This window comes from Amblyraja radiata, chromosome 10 (assembly GCF_010909765.2).
Source record: "Amblyraja radiata isolate CabotCenter1 chromosome 10, sAmbRad1.1.pri, whole genome shotgun sequence".
Lineage (NCBI taxonomy): Eukaryota > Metazoa > Chordata > Chondrichthyes > Rajiformes > Rajidae > Amblyraja > Amblyraja radiata.
The window spans coordinates 7,561,076-7,583,769 of NC_045965.1; the positions used below are offsets into that span (position 1 = coordinate 7,561,076).

At 39.2% G+C, this 22,694-nt stretch overlaps 1 protein-coding gene across 1 annotated transcript; it reads left to right on the forward strand.

Annotated features, from left to right (window-relative positions):
* The first annotated feature begins 1,046 nt into the window (after nt 1-1,046).
* Nucleotides 1,047-19,879, forward strand: prpf38b (pre-mRNA processing factor 38B). The gene is made up of 6 exons (XM_033027946.1): nt 1,047-1,547; nt 8,007-8,075; nt 10,009-10,160; nt 11,146-11,206; nt 18,385-18,611; nt 18,700-19,879. Exons 1-6 carry the CDS (start codon nt 1,290-1,292, stop codon nt 19,595-19,597), a joined length of 1,665 nt encoding a protein of 554 aa, XP_032883837.1. The 5' UTR covers nt 1,047-1,289; the 3' UTR covers nt 19,598-19,879.
* The last annotated feature ends 2,815 nt before the right edge of the window (nt 19,880-22,694 follow it).

Sequence of the window (22,694 nt, forward strand, 5' to 3'; positions counted from 1 at the left end):
CCTTCCATTATTTATTATGTAAAAGAATATGTGTGTTTATGATTGTGTTTATAGTTTGTTTGGTTGTTTGTCTTTTTGCACAAAAGTCCGCGAGCATTGCCACTTTCATTTCACTGCACATCTTGTATGTGTATGTGACAAATAAACTTGACTTGACTTGACTTCCCGGTTGTTAAAGACTTTAACTCCCCTTCCATTCCCACAATTACCTTTCTGTCCTAGGCCTCCTCCATTGTCCAGCGCAAATTGGAGGAACAGCACTTCATATTTTGCTTACACCCCAGCACTATTAATATTGACCTCTCTAACCTCAATAAACCATTGCCTTCCCCCTCTCTCCATCCCTCCCCTTTCCCAGTTCATCGATCAGTCACAGTCACTATCTGTTTGTTATGTTGTTACCTTCTCCCAGCTAACAACGATCTATTCTACATGTTACTTGATCTCCATTCCCGTTGTCCTATTTTAACACCTTACACTTCCTTATCTATGTATCCCCCTCTCCCATGACATCAGTCAACAGAAGGGTCTCGACCCGAAACGTCACCCATTCCTTCCCTCTAGAGATGCTGCCCATCCCGCTGAGTCACTCCAGCAATCTGTGTCTACCTTCGGTATGAATATTGACTTCTCCAACTTGGTAACCCTTGGTTTCCCTCTCTCCCTAACCCTAGTTCTCCAACTAATTTCACTATACTGATTAATTTTTACTGTTTGTGTCCCTACTTGTCACCTTCCCCTCAGGCATCAATGAACCACTGTACAGAAAACCATCTGTGGTTTTCACATCTCCCCTGACTCTCAGCCTGAAGAAGGGTCTCACCTATTCCTTCTCTCTAGAGAAGCTGCCTGTCCCGCTGAGTTACTCCAGCATTTTGTGTCTCTCTGCGGGTTGCGCCGGTTCGTTGCCCCCAAGACCTCCGTCAGCGCCCCCTACCGGTGACCTTTGGTCTCCGCCCTTCCAATTGGTCACCACCCCGTTGTCCCCGCCCCCTCACGCTGTTCATTGGCCGCTTACACTGCCTGTCATGTGACGTAACCTGGCTTCCGTCAACCGGAAAGAAGTCGAGACGCCATTTTGTGTATTTTATATAAGTTAGAGTCGCCGTGCGGAATAGTTTATTTTTAAATAGATAAATACGTTTTAATCAATATCTCAGCCGGATGTCCAGTTATGCGTGATTAGTGGTTACGAGGCGTTTTGCAAGTTCGTGGTTCACATCGTCGGCGACCGGCACGTATTGATGTGTAGATCGTTTCTTGTGTGAGCGGGAGTGAGCAACAGCGAGATGGCTAACAAAACGGCCATTGGAAACCACCAGCAGCAGCCGCAGCAACAACAGCAGCCGCCGCCGCAGCAAGCCGGTGGAAGCGCCAAACCGGCCTCCACCATCAAACAAGGCAACGTGCTGCCCTTGTGGGGCAACGAGAAGACCATGAACCTGAACCCGCTTATCCTCACCAACATCCTTTCCTCGCCCTACTTCAAAGTGCAACTGTATGAACTGAAGACTTACCACGAGGTCGTGGACGAGATCTATTTCAAGGTAAGAGGCCGCCCGGGCATTTGTAGGCCTCGCAGCGCGTTTGCGGTAGTGTTTCTGTTGGAAACTTCGCCTCATTGCAGTGATATTTGTTTCGTTCTTCCATCGGGCCCACAATATGTTCGTTAGCCTTGCACAAGGCCTAGGAACTCTGGGAAACCCCCCCCCCATCCCATATAATTTTATTATTCATCTCTTTTTGGGGCTTTTTCAGTATATCCCATGGCATCCAGAAACGGGTCAAATCATTTTCGATTTTTTTTTTTCAGTGGCGTTTCCTGCCGGATGTAATTGGGACGAGTTTGTTTCTGTTGGATATTTTATGGTTTTGTAGACAAGTTAGGCAAAGAAGAAAAGTGTATTGTACTGTTTATTAGTCTATATTTTTTTTAAACTTATTTCATTCCAGTATAATCCTAGCCAGAAAATTTGTTTAATTGTTTATGGGGCGAAATGTTAGTGATTGCAGTAATTTCTATTTTAAATGTAACAATTTAGTTCCAGTTTCACGGTAGAATATGGTAAAATGCATGATTGACAAAGGATACTTAGACTGCTTTAATAAATTCTTGGTTCCTTTTTGGTGAAAATAAATTTAACAGGTTGCCATGTACAGATTGACCTTGAGTTAGAATAATGATTGTCTAAATATAAGATTGCCAACAGTTATTCTAAGTATGGATGTACAATTGCTGAACAATATGTTCTTAACATTGAAAGAATGCAATTGGGCAAGAAAAAATGTCCACTTTTTTGGGTTACCTCCAGAGATTCATTTGAGCTTGGGCTAAAAAGTTAATTATTTATTGACAGCAAATTGTTTGCCAATGAATTTGTAGGGAAATGGAAGACTGAGCATCTAATATGAGGGTGATTTCTCCAAAATAATTGCAGTGCATGGAATTGAGCTGGTTTAAAAAATGAGCGTAATTTCCATCTATTATTTACTGTGTATGCACTTGTCTGGAACTATTTTTTAACTCTGGGTATGGCAGTATTACTAAATTGAGCTCATGAAGGCATTCCCAGCGAAAATTGCAGTATCTACTATAAATGTTAACTAGATATGTTCATGATGATTAAATTTTATTTTCTTTTTGGTGCGGATTTAACATAGCAAAAGTATAAATCTTCCTCACTTGCAACCTAGGTTTTAAAAATCACATTGAGATTTGATGAAATTCTTAATTTAAAGTACATAGTTTTGAACACTTGAGCTAGTTCAGTGAAGTTCTTTGGTTTGCTCATTACTGCTGCATGTTGGGCTTTTACAATGCTCAGGTGAGTGACCACATTGTACCCAATGTCTGGGAAAGTTAGAAGTAATTTGCATTCAATGTGATTTATACACAGTGATTTAGAAAAATAGATTAGATTCATTTACAGGATTCCTCAAAGATTCTGACTGAAGAACCAATGATTTTTCATGACTTAAAATTTGAGATCTGAGAAGCTTACTTTGCTGTTCCCTTTCCTCCCATCTCCTAGTTCTTGGTGCCAAGCTTCCTCTGAAGAATCAATTTTTGTGCATCATAATCATCTTCCTTGACCCTACTTGCACATTTGTAACACAGTAGGAAATGGATTTCTAGTCCTATTTGCCTGTGTTTGGCCCATATACCTCCACCTTTTTATCCCTTTAACTGCCCAAGTGTATTTTAAATGTTGTTATGCTACCTGCCTCAACTACCTCCTCTGGCAGTTCGTTCCATTTACCCCCCACTATCCGAGTAAAAAAAGTTGCCCCTCAGGTTTGTATTGAGTCTATTTCTCTCCGCTTAAACATATGTTCTCTTATTTTTGATTCCCTTACTCTGGGTAAAAGACTGTGCATTCACCCTATCTGTTCCCTTCACCATTGTTCTTATTCTCCCTACATCATTGTCTATATCCCTCGTTTCCCTTTCCATGACTAGTCTGAAGAAGGATCTCGACCTGAAACATCACCCATTCCTTGTCTCCAGAGATGCTGCCAGTCCTATTGAGTTACTTCAGTTTTTAGTGTCGACCACTTCACACTTGCTGGGATTAGATTCCATCTGCCATTGCTCCACCCAACTTTTGTGCTGTTGCCCAAGACGATTCTCCTTGCTCTCTGCCACATCATAAATGTTCACGTAATCTGCAAAATTACTATTTGCATCACCTACATTCAAATCTAAGTTGCTCGTGTATTAGAAACATCAAAGGCTCCAGCACCAATCTTCATTGTACACCATGGTCACCAATTTCTAATCAGAAAAGCAACACTGCCTCCAATTACCAAGAAAATTTGGGATTTGATTTGTCAACTTCCATCCTGTGGATCAGCCTACCATGTGGAACCTTGTTAAAGAACTTCTAGAGCCCATGTGGGCAACATCTATAGCAATAGTATCATCAAAAAAACATCACCCAAATGAATGTAACATGATCTCTTCCCAATACCTTGGATTACTTTTAAACTTCAACCAAGGAATCACATTTGCTACCCGTCATCTAGTACCTGGCAGTTAGTGAAGATACAAAAATGAATATCAGGATCCCACAATCTCTTCTTTTGTCTCCCATTACAGCCGAGGGTGCACTTCATCATAAAATGTGCTGAGTGTTTCTGACACACCAGGCCTTCCACATAGTGAGTTCCAGATCCCTAATATCCTCTGGGGGAATTTTCTTTCCTCCTCACCAGTATTTTTTTTATCATTTGTGTTGAGCAATCTACTGTCTAGTTCTTGCTTCAATTACGTCTCCAATGAGTTTCCTTTATTCTTTATGTAAAAAATGCAATCCCAATTTGTTCAGTCTTTTCTCATTGTGAGAAGTATCCAGTCCTTGCATTGTGTTTGTAAATCTCCTGCAAATGTGTAATTTCAAGCTGTGACCTAGCCTGTGTTCTTTACAGTTACACTGTATCTTCATGTTCTTATATTCTACACTTCATTTGCTAAGGGGACACATCCATTTCACTCTTTTTAACCACCTTTTGACCAGTCAAGTTATCTTTTAAGAATCTGAAAATACATTCCAAGGTCCTTTTCAGCTGAAACACTGAACTATACATTCATTTTGTTCTTAACCAACTGCGTCACTTCTGGATTAAATCTGCCCCATTGTTATGCCCACCTGTATCTTCCTGCAGACTGAAGTTTTTTCCCTTGCCGACCTCTAAAAATGTCTTAATCATATTTAAGTAAAAATCAGTTAGTAAAACCAAGTGCTTTTACTTGCAAGGAGCAGGATAAATAAGTGGGGGGAGGTTGATGGGCAGGTGGTTGGACAAAGCCCCCTTGCCTGGGTTCACCTATTACCAGCCACACTTTGTCCTGGCCCTCATTTCATCTAGATTTCTTCCTCCCTCTCCCACAATCAACCTAATTGCCACCTGTCTGTGATCTCCAGGAAAGCTGTCTGGCTCGCTGTGTTATTCTCGCACTTTATCTTTTCTCTCTTTTTATAAGCCAGCATCTACAGTTCCTTGCTCCAACATTCTTGCTCGTAAACCATGTAGACTATTTTTTACCATATTTGCTCATTGCTACATTCTCAAAGAATTTAGTCACTCGCCATGACATACCCATACCCGTATTAATGATTTGGATAAAACATACAAGGAATGGTTAGCAAGTTTGTAGGTGACACTAAAGTGAGTGTTATTGTAGATAGTGAAGATAGTTGTCAAAAATTGTAGTCCACCCTGTCTTTATCCATAACTAATTTAGTTAATGAAACTTTAGTCGTTGGACCCCGTTACTTGCCTACTGACACTTCAATCAGAGTAGCTTTGCCTTTTCCCTTGTAGGCCCTCTTCATATTGCTCGAGGAAAAGTTCCGGAACGCAATTGACAAATTCTACCCAGCCTAAGCTCTGGGCACTATTACAGTACTAGTCCACATTGTTAATGTTAAATTCCCCTTTGGGGATTTAAGGTAATTATCTGCATTCCATTTCTCAGCTTCACCATATAGCCTCACTGGATGAATCACTAGTAATGTCATCTCAGACATCTGCTGTGACACACTCCTTAATCAATAAAGCAACCCCCCCCCCCCCCTCCTCTTACCCCTGCCTCTAACTTGCCCATGGCACCTGTGCCCTGGAAGATTAAGCTGCCAGCCCTGTCCCTATAGCCAGCTACATCCCAGTCACACGCCCTGAGTTTATGTGCCTTGTGTCTTTCCTTGCTCCCTGCCATTCTCCCTATCTTGTCTGCTGAACTTGCTTTCATCACCATCCATACCAACTTCCAGCCTCTCACCTGCTTCAGTCCTGCAGTGGATCCTGTCCTCCTGCTACTCAAGCATCTGAGTCGCATCAGTAAACCTGCCTGCCAGGTTATTAATGCCCCCCCCGGATCAGGTTCAACCCGTTCCTCTTTGCAGAAGAGATCCTAGTTCAGCAATCTGATTCCCTGCACCAAATTCTCAGCCATGCATTCACCTGATCTACCTTCCTGTTCCTACCCTCAAGAGAACCTGACACTGGGAGTCCCACTGGGATCACTACCCTGTCTTGTGGATTACTGTGAACATCTGGCAGGGATGGACTGCACAACCTGTAGGGATGGCCAGTGGTTGCAGTCTGATTACTGTTCATGCCAGAAAGGATGTGAAACATAGCTTTGTATCAAATAATTGACCTTCATGCTGGTGTTAAGAAGTGATTTTGGTTGGAAATATAATTAATGAAAGAATAAACAGTTACAATAAAATATATTTTGGTCACAAAGTTCCTCTGTTCAGAAAAAATATATCTGATTAGACTATATTTTGATACTAGTAAATTAAGAGCTGGTGTTGCAGCTAACTTTTGTCTGGGTCTGACTTGCCTGCTCGTTCGAAAGGCTGCATTTATTTGTTTGGCAATTATTTTTTTTATGCTATTAGTAAATTGGGTGATATTTCTAATTTAAAAATGATGTGGTTGAGGATAAATATGCCAATTTTTGCAGGATTTGTAAAGCTTTAAGCTAAAAATAATAGCAGCTCTATTTGTAGCAGAGGTATGTTGAAATTATAATCCCTATGAAGAAAAGGTAGTGTAGACATTTTGCATCTCCAAGACATTAGAAGGAGCACTCCTTGGAACCAAAACGACAAGAACAAAGTTTAGTCAAGGTTTGTAATTCAAATATGAATGTTTCGTAGATATTAGCTACTGAGTTATTAGTCAGTATAGAAACAAGTTGGAGCTTTGCTTGTTACTTTATACTGAAGTATTCCACATTAACTGATCAACCAACTTGCACTCAAAAGTTTAATTTTAACAATGTATCTAAGACATGCACACAAACGTAATGTCAAAAGTCATAGATCTATTAATTACATTCTACTGCATACACCTTTCTTAATTTTCTCTGAATTGATATTTTTAAAATGTTGCTGCACTATTTTGTTGCCAAGCCACTTTCCTTCCTGCAATAAATGTGATGGAACAAAGTTTATTTTAAATTGTGCAAAAATAGTCATGGAGCCATATAGCATGGAACCAGTCCCTTCGGCCCACCTTGCCCACGCTGACCATGATACCCCAAATACACATCTCACCTACCTGTGTTTAGCCTATATCCTTCTAAACCATTCATATCCTTATACCTGTAGAAATATATTTTAAATGCTGCTTCAACTACCTCCTCTGGCAGCTTGTTCCATATACTCATCACGCTTTGTGCGAAAAGGTTGTCCCTCGGGTTCCTATTAAATCATTCCCCTCTCACCTTAAAGCAATGTCCTCCGGTTCTTGATTCCCGTATGCTGTGTAAAAGACTCTGTGCACACGCCCTATCTATTCCTCTCATGATCCTATGCTCCCTCAGTTCAACCCTCATCCTCCTGCGCTCGATGGAATAAAGTCCTAGCTTGCTCAACCTCTCTCAATAGCTCAGGCTCTCGAGTCCAGGCAACATCCTCGTAAATCTTCTCTGCATCCTTTCCAGCTTAAAAACATCTTTCCAATAACAGTATGACCAAATTGAACACACTAATAAAATGATTTGAGAGGAACTGCCAGTGCTGGCTTGTATCAAAGATAGACACAATTTTGGAGTAACTCAGTGAGTCATGCAGCATATCTGGTGAAAATGGATAGGTGACATTTCACGAGAACGGTCCCACTATCCGTTTTCTCCAGAGATGTTGCCTGACCCCGAGTTACTCTAGCATTTTATGTCTATCCCAAGTTATATACTGTACTCTGAAGGTCAATGAGTTAAAAACCTTATGGACCACCCTATCTACCTGTGATGCCAATTTTAAGAAACTATTTAGGTGTACTCTTAGATTCCTCTGCTCTACAACACTCCCTAGACCTTGCCATTCACTGTGAAGGTCCTGCCCTGGTTTGAAAATATGAAAATATGTTTATTTCAAGTGCAGATTCAAATAAAAAATATTCTTGTTCTTACGTGCAAAATTATTTGTGCTGATGGCAAAATTGCATCATTCTAATTTAGGCTGAATCTGTTTCCAATGATTTCATTACAGGTTACTCACATTGAGCCATGGGAAAAAGGGAGCAGGAAGACTGCAGGCCAGACAGGAATGTGCGGAGGGGTAAGTAGAAGTACGTGATTTATTTTCTTAATCTCTTTGTAATTCTGTTTGTAAAAAAAAATCAGAATATGTATATCAATGGATGTGAAAAATGAGAGATGAAATAATTTGTAAAACAAGGAACTGCAGATGCTAGATCAAAGATGGACAAAAAACGCTGGATTCCTGAAGAACATGGATAGGTGACATTTTGGGTCAGAACCCTTCTTCAGACTAATTGTAGGGGGGCCTGAAAGAGATCTGGGAGAGAGGTTGGCTTGTGACAGAGCATGGCTGGTAAAAGGTAAACTTGGGCAAGGGGATTATTTGAGGCAGATTGTTGGACAAAGTGTATCCACTGTAAATGGTACAAGTGGAGGGGGAGAGAAGCTGTGAAGTGGTGTGAAGTGAGCCATGTTTCAGGGGAGGGGGGGGGAAGGAGGAAGCTGTTGTGAATTAATTATTTCAAATTTGAGAAATCGATGTTGGTACAGTTGGGTTGTAAACTACCTAAGTAGAATATGAAGGGCTGTCCTTCAGTTTGTGTGTGGCATCCTTCTGCAATGGGCATGGCGCAGGGCAGGAAGGTCAGTATGGGAATGTGATGGGGAGTTTAAATGGTTAGCAACCGGGAGATACTGTAGGCTTTGACGGACTGAGTGCAAGTCTTTGTTAGGTCTAGCCTATGTACAGGACCCTACATTGGGAATATCGATGAAGCAGATTGTTTGAGCAATAGGGAAGCAAGAACCTTTCAAACCCGATGTATTAGTAACTTTGTCCAGTTATTGTTTTAATGTCATTTACACAGAGCATTTACTTTTTCTCTCTTCGTGGAGGTTGCCTGATCTGAATGAATCTGCATTTAATCAATATCCAGTTTTATCCTCTATCTTTGGATGTGTTCTAATTTTCCACCCCACCCAAACATCAGCGGAGCTCCAAGATCATGACCGTTAAGGTCTAACCTTGTCAATATATTTCTAATGTCTTTGTTGCTTGAGGCTTCATAATTTTGTACTGGTAAGCACAGCTCACAATCTTGTAATACAGGAGTGCTAAAGATTGATTATATTCAGGAGCATAATTATGACAAAGTGTAGGTGACTTTACTGATCTCTGCCACTCTTCCTACACATGATCTGATAAATTATCTGATTAGAATCTCTTTAGTCCCACCTTTATTCCGATTTCCTTTTTAAAATGATATTTGTTAGCTTTGTTGTGTTTTGGAACAAAAGTTCTATTGTGTTTATAACTTAGTTGACCTTTCCATCAGATGTCTAGAGTTCTCCTTTTCAATCTGACTGCTATTTGCACCCATCCTCGTCATTCACAGTCATTGAGGGCAGGTCAATGAAGGTGGTCTGTTCATAACACGCTTTTCATTTTAAATAGCACGTTCTCTTAAGATTAACCATATTTATTTAATGGCCCTTAAATTCAAAGTTGTAAATGTACATGGGAAATCATACATTTACTGCTTCTAAGTGTATTTAGTATTTGTTTCTATTCAGTCTATTCCTGATGTGCCAAAATTACCATATTGACATTCTCATTTTTGGACATCTCAATGGAGGGTAAAATGAATAAGAGGGAAAGTAATCGCCTCAAATGGCGATCCTGCCTCTATCTACTGGCACAGAGAGGAAAGATTTGGAGGACGTGGGCCAAACCTGGACAAATGGGCATTGGGTATCTTGGTCAGCATGTGCTTGTTTCCACTTTGAGGCAATAGGTTGTTTATTAGACAATAGATTCTTTTTTTTCCAACGCTTGTTCTGTGTAGCAGCAAACTGAATCAAAAAACTTGCAGAGAGGCAAAGTCTGTGTTGAATTTAAAACTACAAATAAAAATTGTACACTAGCAATCAACATTATATGGTCTCTAAGGTTAATCAATACAACAAACCTTTGCAAGTACATGTATAATTTTTTTTAATTTATATTTCAGGTTCGTGGTGTTGGAACAGGAGGTATTGTTTCAACTGCCTTTTGTCTACTGTACAAACTGTTTACCCTGAAGTTAACTCGCAAACAAGTGATGGGTCTTATAACACACACTGACTCTCCATACATCCGCGGTTTAGGATTCATGTATATTCGGTATGTCTGTAAATTATTTATATTGTGTAGATTGTTTTAAAGTCACATTGCTTTAATCGGCCATAAAAATATTACTTTTGACTAATCTATTAATTCTAGACATCTGTTGCATTTGAAATGCATAACTTTTTTTGGTGCATGTTTAAATGATCATGAAAATAATGCCTTAGCATCAAGGAATGCTGATGCCCTTAATCCTTGTACAGGGACCCTTGATGAGCACAAATCCAATATTTTTCGATAACCATTTTAAATCTACATTTGCATTAAGATCTTCGGCTGAATGAATTACACTCAGTCGACTGCAAAACAAAAGCAGCACAATCTGTTAACTGGCACCATAAATGTATTTTGAAGAATTTTGCCATAAATATCATTTGTGTGTATGATTTCCTTATGACTATAAATGAGGGATCAGTTCACCAGGCATTAGAAAAGTGGGATCTTGAAATTGAGTATATTAATTTGGGGTATTTTGACCTGGTCCTGTCAGATTCTTGGCGAACTCTCGTGTAGGCTGGTCTGTGCTATGGATTCAATTGGCTGTTAGAGAACAATAGGTTTATGAAGGTATTATAATTGTGCATGATATTTTTGGGGATCAGAAACAATATTTTGGTACATAGTTCATTTTAGTGCTTGGATTACAAAATTACAAAAGGAAGTGTGATTTGAAGTATGCAGTTTTGCTTTTGCACAGGAAAAAGCGTAGCAACTAAAACATGTCACCCCTCCACTGTATTCTGCATGAATAAAAATAGATATATTCAATTTTATAATTTCTTGCAGAAAACAGCAAATTTGTCAGCTATGCTGGTGGAGTTGTAAAGAAATTGCAAAGGTTGGCTGTAAACTGGAGAGCTTTGTTAAGACCAACATAATACCATTACAGAGAACAAAATTACAACGTGAAGCATGTAATAAATGCAAATGATCTGTACATCTGTGTATTTATAATGTGAGTATTTGTCATTTTATTTTGAAGGTACACACAACCTCCAGCTGACTTGTGGGATTGGTATGAACCCTTTTTAGATGATGAAGAGGTATGTTGGGGGAGGATTGTGTTTATTGATGCTGTGGCACTGTAGAGGAAGTATTATTAACTTGATTTTTTAATTTATTTTAGAAAGACAATTTAAAAAGAAACCAAATCAACTTTTGTAAGTGTGTTTTTGAGGAATGGTGTGTTAAATCGATTTTATTGCTGTATGTATTTTGCAGAATAGCTTCATTTTGTTCATATCTCATTAGATGCCATGTCCATGCTTTTTTTTTTTTTTTGTTAAACTGGCTAGTTCCATTTTTCTTCAGTTCCCGGACTATTCTTGCATTTGCCCAATCTACTATCCTGAGATACAAACTTGAGCCACAATACTGTTGACTGACATCTGATGTACATTAGAAACCAAGTTGCTCCCTCCACTTTAAATTTCACGGAGTTATGAATTTTAGGTTATCTCTAAATATTTTTGATTTTCTAAATATTGTGGATAAATTTAGTAGTGATTATTGGTCTTATCGCTAGACTAATTATGGTGTTATGTAGCAACCACCTTTTTTTTTCTGTAACGTATATCGTTTGAAAAAAGTGACAAGTAAAGACCAGTTGGTCTTTTATGTCCATCCTGGCATGTTATTCTGTCATCCTTTTTCTTCTCTGGCATTCACTCAGACCTGGTAATCACAATGACTGATAATCTAGCTGTGAGTTGTATTTAATAATGTTTATATCTAAAGAACCCCAGTCAACACTTTAGATTACTCGGAGCAAATCTGCGCTCATTCCACGTGCTAAATTATTTATTCAGTGGTTGATGACTGGGATTAATACTTTGAGAAGCAGCCATGACATAGTAGTAGCACTCATACCATGGAGTCAAATAAATGAAAGATTCTATTCTCGTTCAAAAATTGCAAGATGCCACCTTTATTCTGGGAGTACTGGCGGATGTGCATCCCTTTGAACAAAGTGAAGCTGGGAATCTCTTTAATTTTGGGTGGGTGTAAAATATCCTGTGATACTTTATAAAGAGCAAGGGCAATCTCTGAGGTTTCCTGGTCAAAGATAATTCCTCACTCACAATGCCCTCCATAATGTTTGGGACAAAGACCCATCATTTATTTATTTGCCTCTGTACTCCACAATTTGAGATTTGGAATAGAAAAAAAATCAAATGTGGTTAAAGTGCACATTGTCAGATTTTAATAACGGCCATTTTGGTTTCACCATGTATAAATTACAGCTGCCATTTATACATATTCCCCACATTTCAGGGCATCATAATATTTGCGACACATGGCTTCACAGGTGTTTGTAATTGCTCAGGTGTGTTTAATTACCTCCTTCATGCAGATTAAGAGAGCTCTCAGCACCTAGTCTTTCCTCCAGACTTCCATCACCTTTGGAAACATATTGCTGTTTATCAACGTGAGGACCAAAGTTGTGCCAATGAAAGTCAAAGAAGCCATTATGAGACTGAGAAACAAGAATAAAACTATTAGAGACATCAGCCAAACCTGAGGCTTATCAAATCAACTGTTTGGAACATCATTAAGAAGAAAGAGAGCACTGGTGAGCTTACTAATCGCAAAGGGACTGGCAGGCCAAGGAAGACCTCCACAGCTGATGGCAGTAGAATTCTCTCTATAATAAAGAAAAATCCCCAAACACATGTCCGACAGATCAGAAACACTCTTCAGGAGTCGGGTGTGGATTTGTCAATGACCACTGTCCGCAGAAGACTTCATGAACAGAAATACAGAGGCTACACTGCAAGGTACAAACCACTGGTTAGCTGCAAAAATAGAATGGCCAAGTTACAGTTTGCCAAGAAGTACTTAAAAGAGCAACCACAGTTCTGGAAAAAGATATTGTGGACAGATGAGACAAAGATTAACATATCAGAGTGATGGCAAGAGCAAAGTATGGATGAGAGAAGGAACTGCCCAAGATCCAAAGCATACCACCTCATCTGTGAAACATGGTGGTGGGGGTGTTATGGCCTGGGCATGTATGGCTGCTGAAGGTACTGGCTCACTTATCTTCATTGATCATACAACTGCTGATGGTACTAACGTAATTAATTCTGAAGTGTATAGACGCATTCTATCTGCTCAAGTTCAAACAAATGCCTCAAAACATTGGCTGGCTGTTTATTCTACAGCAAAACAATGATCCCAAACATACTGCTAAAGCAACACAGGAGTTTTTCAAAGCTAAAAAATGGTAAATTCTTTAGAGGCCGTCAATCACCCGATCTGAACCCAATTGAGCATGATTTTTATATGCTGAAGAGAAAACTGAAGGAGACTAGCGCTCAAAACAAGGATAGGCTAAAGATGGCTGCAATACAGGTCTGGCAGAGCTTCAACAGAGAAGACACCCAGCAACTGGTGATGCCCATGAATTGCAGATTTCAAGCAGTCATTGAATGCATAAGGATATGCAACAAATTACTAAACATGACTATCATTCACATGACATTGCTGTGTCCCAAACATTATGGTGCCCTGAAATGGGTGGACTATGTGTAAACACTGATGTAATTTCTACATGGTGAAACCAAAATGTATAAAAATTGGCTTTATTAAAATCTGACAATGTGCACTTTAACCACAAGTGATTGTTTTTTCTATTACAAATCTCAAATTATGGAGTACAGAGGCAAATAAATGATGGGTCTTTGTCCCAAACATTATGGAGGGCACTGTATATTAGTTATTAGATCATGATTTGTTGGTCTTTGCTCAATTTGTTATTATTTGTACTTTCCTACTTTTCAACAATACCGTTGCAAGTATTAACTCTAAGATTGGGATAGGCTGAGGACATCTGTGAGCCATATTCAATAGTCACTAGTGGTTCATTTTTCACATATGCAATTGCACAGTGAAATTCTTTTTGTTTACATTACACATGCAAGTGCCGCCGTTTTTGGCACTATTCTTCAAAGTATGATCGGCCCGCATGCTGTGTGTGCTGGAACAGCTCCTGCGAACCGACATCCTCCTCCCTGCATAGCCATCTTTGTATCCCCAGGGGGCGCCTCCTTCAGCCAACCTTGAAGGTGCTGCAAGCATTACCCCGGTTCACCCTCCTACTGGCCCCTTGTCTCCAGCTCCCTCCCGGTTACACTATCCAGCTAGCTTTTGGACAGGCCCCGCTGAGCCTTCCGGCGGGTAACTGGGCCCGCCGAGCCTCCGGGTGGCTTACCGGACCTGCCTTGCCTACTGGCAGGCCCCAACCAGCAATATTTTGAGAACAAGTTACTCCCATGGATTAATTAATTAATCCATTGAAAGTCCTTAAGACTGCTGCATGCATTTATGTCTTTCTTAACTCACCTAGCTTTTTAGTTTATCCATCTGGCCAGAATCAATTCCTTCATTAAATCTGTCCATCATATCTTGAATTTTAAACTTTGCCTGTGTAAAAGTAGTAGCTTCTTGGGCCCATCAAAAATGGGTTAATGGTGCTTAGTTTATCATTTCTTGAATCATCCTGAGCCTTTTGCGAGTGGCTCTGTCCTCACCATGCGAGAGGGAAGAATCAAATACTGATTGGAGAAGGCAAGCTTTCCAACTTGAAAGAATGGGAACGCATGACGTATTTGTTGATCTTCAAAGGTACTTGGCACAATAATCTTTCTTGTATTCAGGATCTTCTGCAATTTATATTTACCTAAGACTTGTATGTATCACCTATAAATAGTTCCTCTGATTTACTTATTCAAAATGTTGATATAGATGGTGGATATCATATTTAAATAAGTTCTTGCCAAATACCACCAATAACTGATACTTAATTCCACATTTACTTCAGAATTTCTGGCAATTTGCATATTCTTTCTGAATGTCTAGTTATAATTAATGGTTGAGAAAGGATTATTCATGGAGTAAATTTTGAATGTGGCAGGGTGTTACTACAGAATAACCTGCTGCCAGACAGAATCTAGGGAAATTTGTGTTCAGTACAAAGTGTGTTAATCAGTTTACGTTTTACAAGTACTTTTGTATAAACTTGATTGACAGCAGATGAGTGCAGATTATCTAATCCACCAATGCCAAGCATTGTTCCAAGGCCTGAAAAAATGAAATTGATAACATTTTTCAAACGTATCTTCTTGAAGAGTGATCATCATGGTAGGGATATTGCGGCAATGATTTCAACTTATTTCCCAACCATTCAAATAAAAACTGCAAATGAAACAATATTAAGATAAGTACAGGCAATCCCTGTGCAATGGCTATTCGGTAACAGAGATTCGCCTTTACCAAATTCACACATTGCTACCCAAAACGTTGAGATATGCAATTAAAGTCACTTATCCAACTTATATGGGGGGGAAAATATACAAAATGTGAAAATAATAGATTTTGTTAATTTCAACATTTAATCAATCAAAATGGATATGATATCACTGTGTTACATGGATATGGTGTCACTTGGTTGGCAGGCACATCTGAGTATCCCCTTCACCTTGCCCTCTTCAATATGCTCTTCATCTGTAACGCTCTTCATCTGTACGACGTTTTTACTGACATGCTGCATTGTGGATAGCCGCAGTAACCATGGCCATCTTTTACATCGACGACTCAAAACAATCCCTTGGTTATTACTCCTAATGGGTCTAGAAGGCATCACAGCTAAGTTTCGTTACAGCTTTGTCCAAGAATTGCGGAGTTGTGACTAGCCCAGTGCATCACAGTACACCTGCCTTTTACCCCCTCCCCCCCATTCAACTCTATCTGCACTTCCATGAGAAAGCAACCAACTTAACCAAGGATTATTTATTCCCCCCCCCCCCCAGCCATTCCATTTTCTTCTGTCTACTGTTGGAAGTGGGTGCAATAGCTTGAAAGCGCGCACCACCAGATTTAGGAACTGCTTCTTCCATGTTGTCAGACTGCTGAATGGTTCTCTCATAAGCTAAGGGCGCAGTGCTGATCTCCCAGCCTACCTTATTGAAGTACTTGTACTTTTTTTCCAATCAGCACATAGTGTGTTGCAGTAATGTCATGACATTCTATTCTGCTGTTATTTTTCTCTTTGCATTACCTTGATTGTACTCGTGTGTAGTATGATTTCACTGAGATAGCACGCAAACACCCACTTCACTATCTTGATACGTGACAGTAACCAACGTTCACTAAATTACAGTGCTTTAACCCGTTACCCACCATGACCACTTCCTATGCCATCTTTCACCTCTGAACCCCAATCTTTGAATCCATTCCTTTCCTCGATATCCCTGCTTTCTAAACCCATTCCTAATCTACAGGCCTTGCATGTCAAAAATACCAGGCAAATGAACAACTTGGCAGCACAGCACTTAAATGTCTGTTCACATGTCCTGAGGCATTCAATAAAAGGGACTAACCTGTTATTGTCAATCCAATCAATGTGGTGATTGGGTTAAATCTGTATCCATATCTTATTGCCTTGCTATAGTGAATGACTAAAAATAAAAGTTGACAAAATTATTGTTTTGTTCATAAGACTCATCTTCCCCTAATGTTGACGTCAGCTGTTAAACCCCTTTGTCATCACCGATAAAATTATTTAACATGAAAGAGAAACATCCCATCAAAAGGCATCTCCCCTTGTAACATGGGATTCAATGGGAAAAGGAGGCCACAGAAAATCATGACATGAATGATATTTTAGGAATGTAACCCCTCTGTAACTTGGGAGTCATCTGTACAGGAACAGTTCTTTACATTAGATGTTCTTTATATTAGATGTTGAATGTGGAATATTTAAGATTTGCACCAAAACGATTCCTAGTTGTGTGGTCAAAACTGCTTGCCAGCAGCAGCTGTCCCTCTGGCCCCATTTAATGCTATGAACTTTAAGATCCTAGTTTAATTTATTTGTGATTAGTGTGTTTGTAAAAATATTCTTCTTTTATGAATGCAAATTACACCCATGTTGCTAATGTATCTATATAATTTATATGATCACATTCTTAAATCCAGGTTTCTTTCTGTGATGGTGGGGGAGCGGGGGGGGGGGAGGAAGGAAGGGAAATAAAAATAGTACTGGAATGGCTGTTCATTTTCTACTGCTGTTTTTTTTAAACTTGCTGATGAAGGATATTGGCTTATCAAAATTTAATGCAATTTTTCTGTCCCTAGCATAGACACTTTAAAGCTCATTCATTTGTATTAAAATACATTAATAAAAATATATTAAAAGATTTTTGTTGGAATAAAAGAATAACTTCCCCATGCGCAATGAATTTATAGTTTTGGGTAAACCATCAGAACAGTAGCCTTGGTTAGCCTGTGATTTCACTTCATCAAAATTTTCGATTTGAGCCTGAGTTTAATGAAGCTCTGAGACTGCTGGCATTTAAGCTAATTGCCCTGTTTTCTTCTTTAGATCTTCATTGGGCAGCAGGTGAATTTGGAAATGTAGCTGAACAGCACTATTGATTAATGTGTGTGAGTGCAAGCGCTTATTTTATGTTTAGAATGTCTTTTTTGTTTTTCTAGCCTAATGAAATCTGATTTTCCTGTGTGCTTGCACTGTAGGTTGGAAACTGACAATAGCTGACTAACATGTCCTGAGCTGTGAGAGGGCATGGAAAGGAAGCAATCATGCGGTAATGACCCTTTTCCAAAGACAATGGTCATTGTGGACTATACAGTTTCAAAATATATTATATTGAATGTTAATTGATACCTCACTGCTTCATGGCAGTTGGTTTGCTATTGCTTCAAAATTAATTTAAATGCAATGAAGATCACAACATGCAAGACAAAGCATTGCGGCTTGCCAACAGCTTTCAAATTTAACTATAAACTTTGTTGCTACAAAGTGTGTAGATCAATTTGCATTGCTGGAATACAAAGTAATTTTGTTTAGAAAGATTTAGCTGTGGATGGTTGTCCCAATCCGGACAATTAAAATACAGCTTTACATCACATTGAGGGGTTGGTTTCCAGAAGAAATTACACATTTTTATTTTGTTATATACAAAACATTTACATAAAGTGTAGTGGTATTACAATATCCAATCTAATATTTCAACTATTTTATTACAGGCCTCGACATAAATTTTAGGATAGGCTTGACATTTTTGCAGTTAGAACCTCATTTGAAGTTTTAACACTGTATTTAACACTGGGGTACCTTGAATATTTCACATATGAATGCAAGTGTGAATGGTGAGAAAGATCAGCTTTACCAATGCTTTGTTTTTATTGTGTTTTTCAGGAGCTAGATGTAAAGGCCGGAGGAGGGTGTGTCATGACTATAGGAGAAATGATTCGTTCGTTCCTTACTAAACTGGAATGGTTCTCTACTTTATTCCCAAGAATTCCAGTTCCAGTTCAAAAGAATCTGGATCAATATCTCAAAACTCGCCCCAGGAAAATTGGCAAAAAAGACGGGAAAGATGCAGTAGAAGACATTGAACGTGTCTCAGAACGTAGACATTCAAGGTATGAATTGAGAATTACTTTAAAGCCCCAATCTATATTCAAGATAGCACTTTGCCTTTAAAATGTTATTTTTGCCTTTGTCTTTCAGGTCACCACGAAGATCGCTAAGTCCTCGTAAATCTCCCAGGCGGTCTCGAAGCAGAAGTCGTCATAGAGAAGGCCATGGTTCCTTTGGTTTTGATAAGGAATTGGAAAGGGAGCGAGAGCGGCAGAAAAGGGAACGAGAGCAGGTTAAAGACAGAGAGAGGAGTGAGAAGGATAGACACAAGTCGAGAAGCACAGACAGGGGCATAGACCGCAGGCGAAGCAGAAGCAGAGATCGTCACAGAAGTCGAAGCAGAGATAAAAGGAATGATAAAAAAGATAGAGATAAAGAGCGGGAGAAGGAAAATGAAAGAAGCAGAAGGAGGGACAAGGATTATGACAAAGATAAAGAAAGGGTAAGTGATAGAGATAGGGAGCGAATTGTTGAAAAAGAACTGGAGAGATCTAGGGACCGAGATAAACGTAGCCGATCAAAGACCGAAGACAGAAAACGTAAGGAAGAGAGGAGAGAAAAGGATGAAAGAAAACATAAAGATGATAAAAAGGATTCAAGAAAAGATAAAAAGCATAGCAGAAGTAGGAGCAGAGAGAAAAAGCATCGGAGTATTAGTCCTGGGAAGGGTCATGTCAGCAAACGCAGCAGGAGCAAAAGCAAAGAAAAGTCGAAACATCGAAATGAACATAAAGAGAAATCAAACAAAAGAAGCATTAGCAGAGAAAGGACTGATGAGAATGACAGTGAACGACTAAAGAAACAGTGTAGCCATGGTAAAGAGAGAGCTCACAAACGCAGTCGAAGCAAAGAACGATCTCACAAGCAAAGTCACGGTGATGGTAAGGACCAAACAGGCAAACCAAGTCACAGAAGTCTCAGTACAGAAAGAGAGGACAAATCCAATGCAGAAGGGTGGTTACAAGGCAGTACCACTGATGATGAATGAAAGTAAATCGCTAATTGTACAGTGATTAAATTGTTTTGCTTTTGAATATTTTTTTTAAATTATGCTATGGCTAGGATAAACACATGTCTTTGAATTCCTGTAGCCTGCAGATGATATTTCCTGTGTGTAGGAAGTGCCTTTGGTAACCAGCTGTTCAATTTACCATTGTAATTCAAGACCAATTTTATTCTGTATAATGTAGATGATACAGGATTTGTTTTTGGTTGAAATAATGTTTTTGCAAGTATACAATGTACATATGTTGAGAGTTTTAATCATTGGCACAACTGCCATGTTGGTTCATTTTGTATGATGGGCAATAAACTGCCAGTACTTAAACTTGTGTTAATACACTGATAGCATTTGTGTCTGAAATATCCAACCCTTGAAGTAGATTTTTCCAAACTCTTATCAAATTGTACCGGTTTTCTATTTATTTACCACGCAACATTACACATCTTTGAAAAAGGTGTGTTATGCCATCTTTATTAGAGGGGAAATTACATTTGATTTCCCTTGCATTTATGGAGATGGCCTATAAGGATGGCTGAGCACAAAAGAAACTTAAATCCAGAGGTAGCAATTTTAATATACCAGATTTCAGCGTGTGAGTTAAGAAGCAATTAAGTCTAGTGTTTCATTGTCCTGTTTAATTGAAAATCTTTAACACAAAAGAAAAATTTGAATTTTATTTTTTTTTAGGTTTTGCATTAAAAGTAGTATTTTAAATTTCAAAATACAATTAAAAAAAAAAAAATAGAGACAGTGTACATTTCAGTTATTGGAGGAATACTTCAATGTATTTTTTAAAATTAGATATGCTGTAAGTAGTAGGGAGTTTAACTGACCCTTGAATTAATCTGGATCATGTACATTTATATTGGTACATTAAAAAAAAAAAAAAGTGTGAAAATTGGCAAACTGTTTTAAATGTTAAATTTGGAGTTTTGACTCAATTTTGTGCTTCTAATGTACCAAAACAATGAATGTTAATGTAACAATCACGCGCAGGGCCTCAACCTATTCTAGTTCAGGATTTTAAAGACGCCCTAAGCTAATTTTAGTGCCAATATTTTGTCTACTGTCAAGTTAACTTTTAAGGAATCTTATGTGAATAATTAATTACGCTATAAAATAATTAATGATCCACTTTATCTAGCCTAATGCCTTTTCTGATTTTAGAGGGAGATATTGATGACCAATGAATGTGTTTCATTCAAAAATGTAATAATTTCTGAAAATATAAGCACAATATTTTAATGTAAAAAGTATTCCAAACATTTAGATGAAGAAATGGATATCCCAGGCCATGCCTTTGGTCATTTGAGAACAAGGTGGCTCAGTCCATTACACTACAGCTAGCAGTGAAGTGTATTCCACAACTGATACAGAAAACACCATAGATAGATCAAATGCTGGAATAACTCAGTGCGACAGGTAAGGAATGGGTGACGTTTAGGGTCGAGACCCTTCTTCAGACCTGGTCTGAAGTTACTCCAACATTTTGTGTCTAGTTTAAACTAGCACCTGCAGTTCCTTCCTACACAGCAAACCATAATGTCTGCTCCAGGAGTAGTTGAGGTGGTGGTATTGTGTTCAGTTTTGGTCTTCCTTCCATAGGAAGGATGTCATGACAATGGAAAGGGTACAGTGTAAATTTATGAAAATGTCAGGACTCGAGAGCCTGGACTACAAGGAGAGGTTGGGCAGGCTAGGACATTCCTTGAAGTGCAAGAGGTTTTGTAGTCTTTTCAAGGTTTATGAAATAGAAGAGGAATAGATATGGCAAATCCACCCCCCCCCCCCCCCCCCCCCCCGCCTGAACGTAGGAGATTCAAAAACAAGAGGGTATAGGTTGATGGTGAGATGGGAAAAGTTTAATGGGAACCTGAAGGGCAACCTTTTCAGTCGTGGGTATAACGAATGAGCTGCCAGAGAAAGTAGTTGAAAGTATGATGACACCTGGGCAGGTACATAGATAGGAAAGAATTAGAGGGATATATATGGGCCAAATGTGGTCAGGTGATTCAAGCTTAGATGGGGCATCTTGGTTGGCATGGGGGAGTTAAATTGAAGGGCCTATTCCTATACTGTATGCCCATACAGTTGAATAAAACGTTGAAATCTTTACAAACTAATTTTGTCAAATTTAATGCACTGGATGTTTTCATTTCCAGGCAGTAACTCCTTGCTGAATAAATAGTGTACAAGTTCATTAGCCAGGTACATATGGGGAAAAGGCTTTCTTAAAGCAACAATATTCTGTTGTTGCTATGAAACTGCCAGACGTCAACTAATTCATATTTCCCCTTCAGTACAGAATGCTTGCATAGGATCTATATTTCTCCTTATTCGTGTGCTTCAAATGCCACTCTAATTTCTGACTCCACCACCACCCATGGTAGTGCGTTCCAAGCACACAATACTCTATACATAATTTTTTTTTTAAAAGCTTGCCCTGTAAATCTCCATTAGACTCTTTCCCCCCCCCCCCCTCCCCCACTGACTTCAAAGCTATGCCCTTAATTCTTTGCAATTCCATCCTAGGGGAAAAAAAAGATTTCTGACTGTCTACCCTGTCTAATTTCATAGACTTCTATTCGGTCATCCTTCGGCCTCCAGCAAGCTCTCAATTGTGCACTGGAACACATGGACAAGAACATGCATACTAAGCTGTTGTTCATTGATCACAGCACAGCGTTCAACACCTTTATCCTCTCCAAACTTGTTATTGAACTCGGGGAACTGGTTCTCTGCTCATCCCTTTGCAGCTGAATCCTCGACGACTTAATTGCAGACCATTATCAGTACGAATTGGAAGCAATGATTCGATAACCATCAGCACAGGCACATCTGAGGGTTGCGTGCTCAATCCCCTCCTCGTCTCTCTCTGTCCCCAAGATAGCCACAAAGTGCTGGAGTAACTTAGTGGGTTTTTCAGTATTTCGGAGAAAAAGGGCGGGTGACGTTTTGGTCTGGGACCCTTCAGACTGAAAGTAGAGGGTGGGGTGATGGTCAGGTGAGAAAAGACCAGGACCAATTGGCCACCCTCTAATGACCTCAGGTAGGATGGAGCTTGGTAAGCCCATTGTTGGCT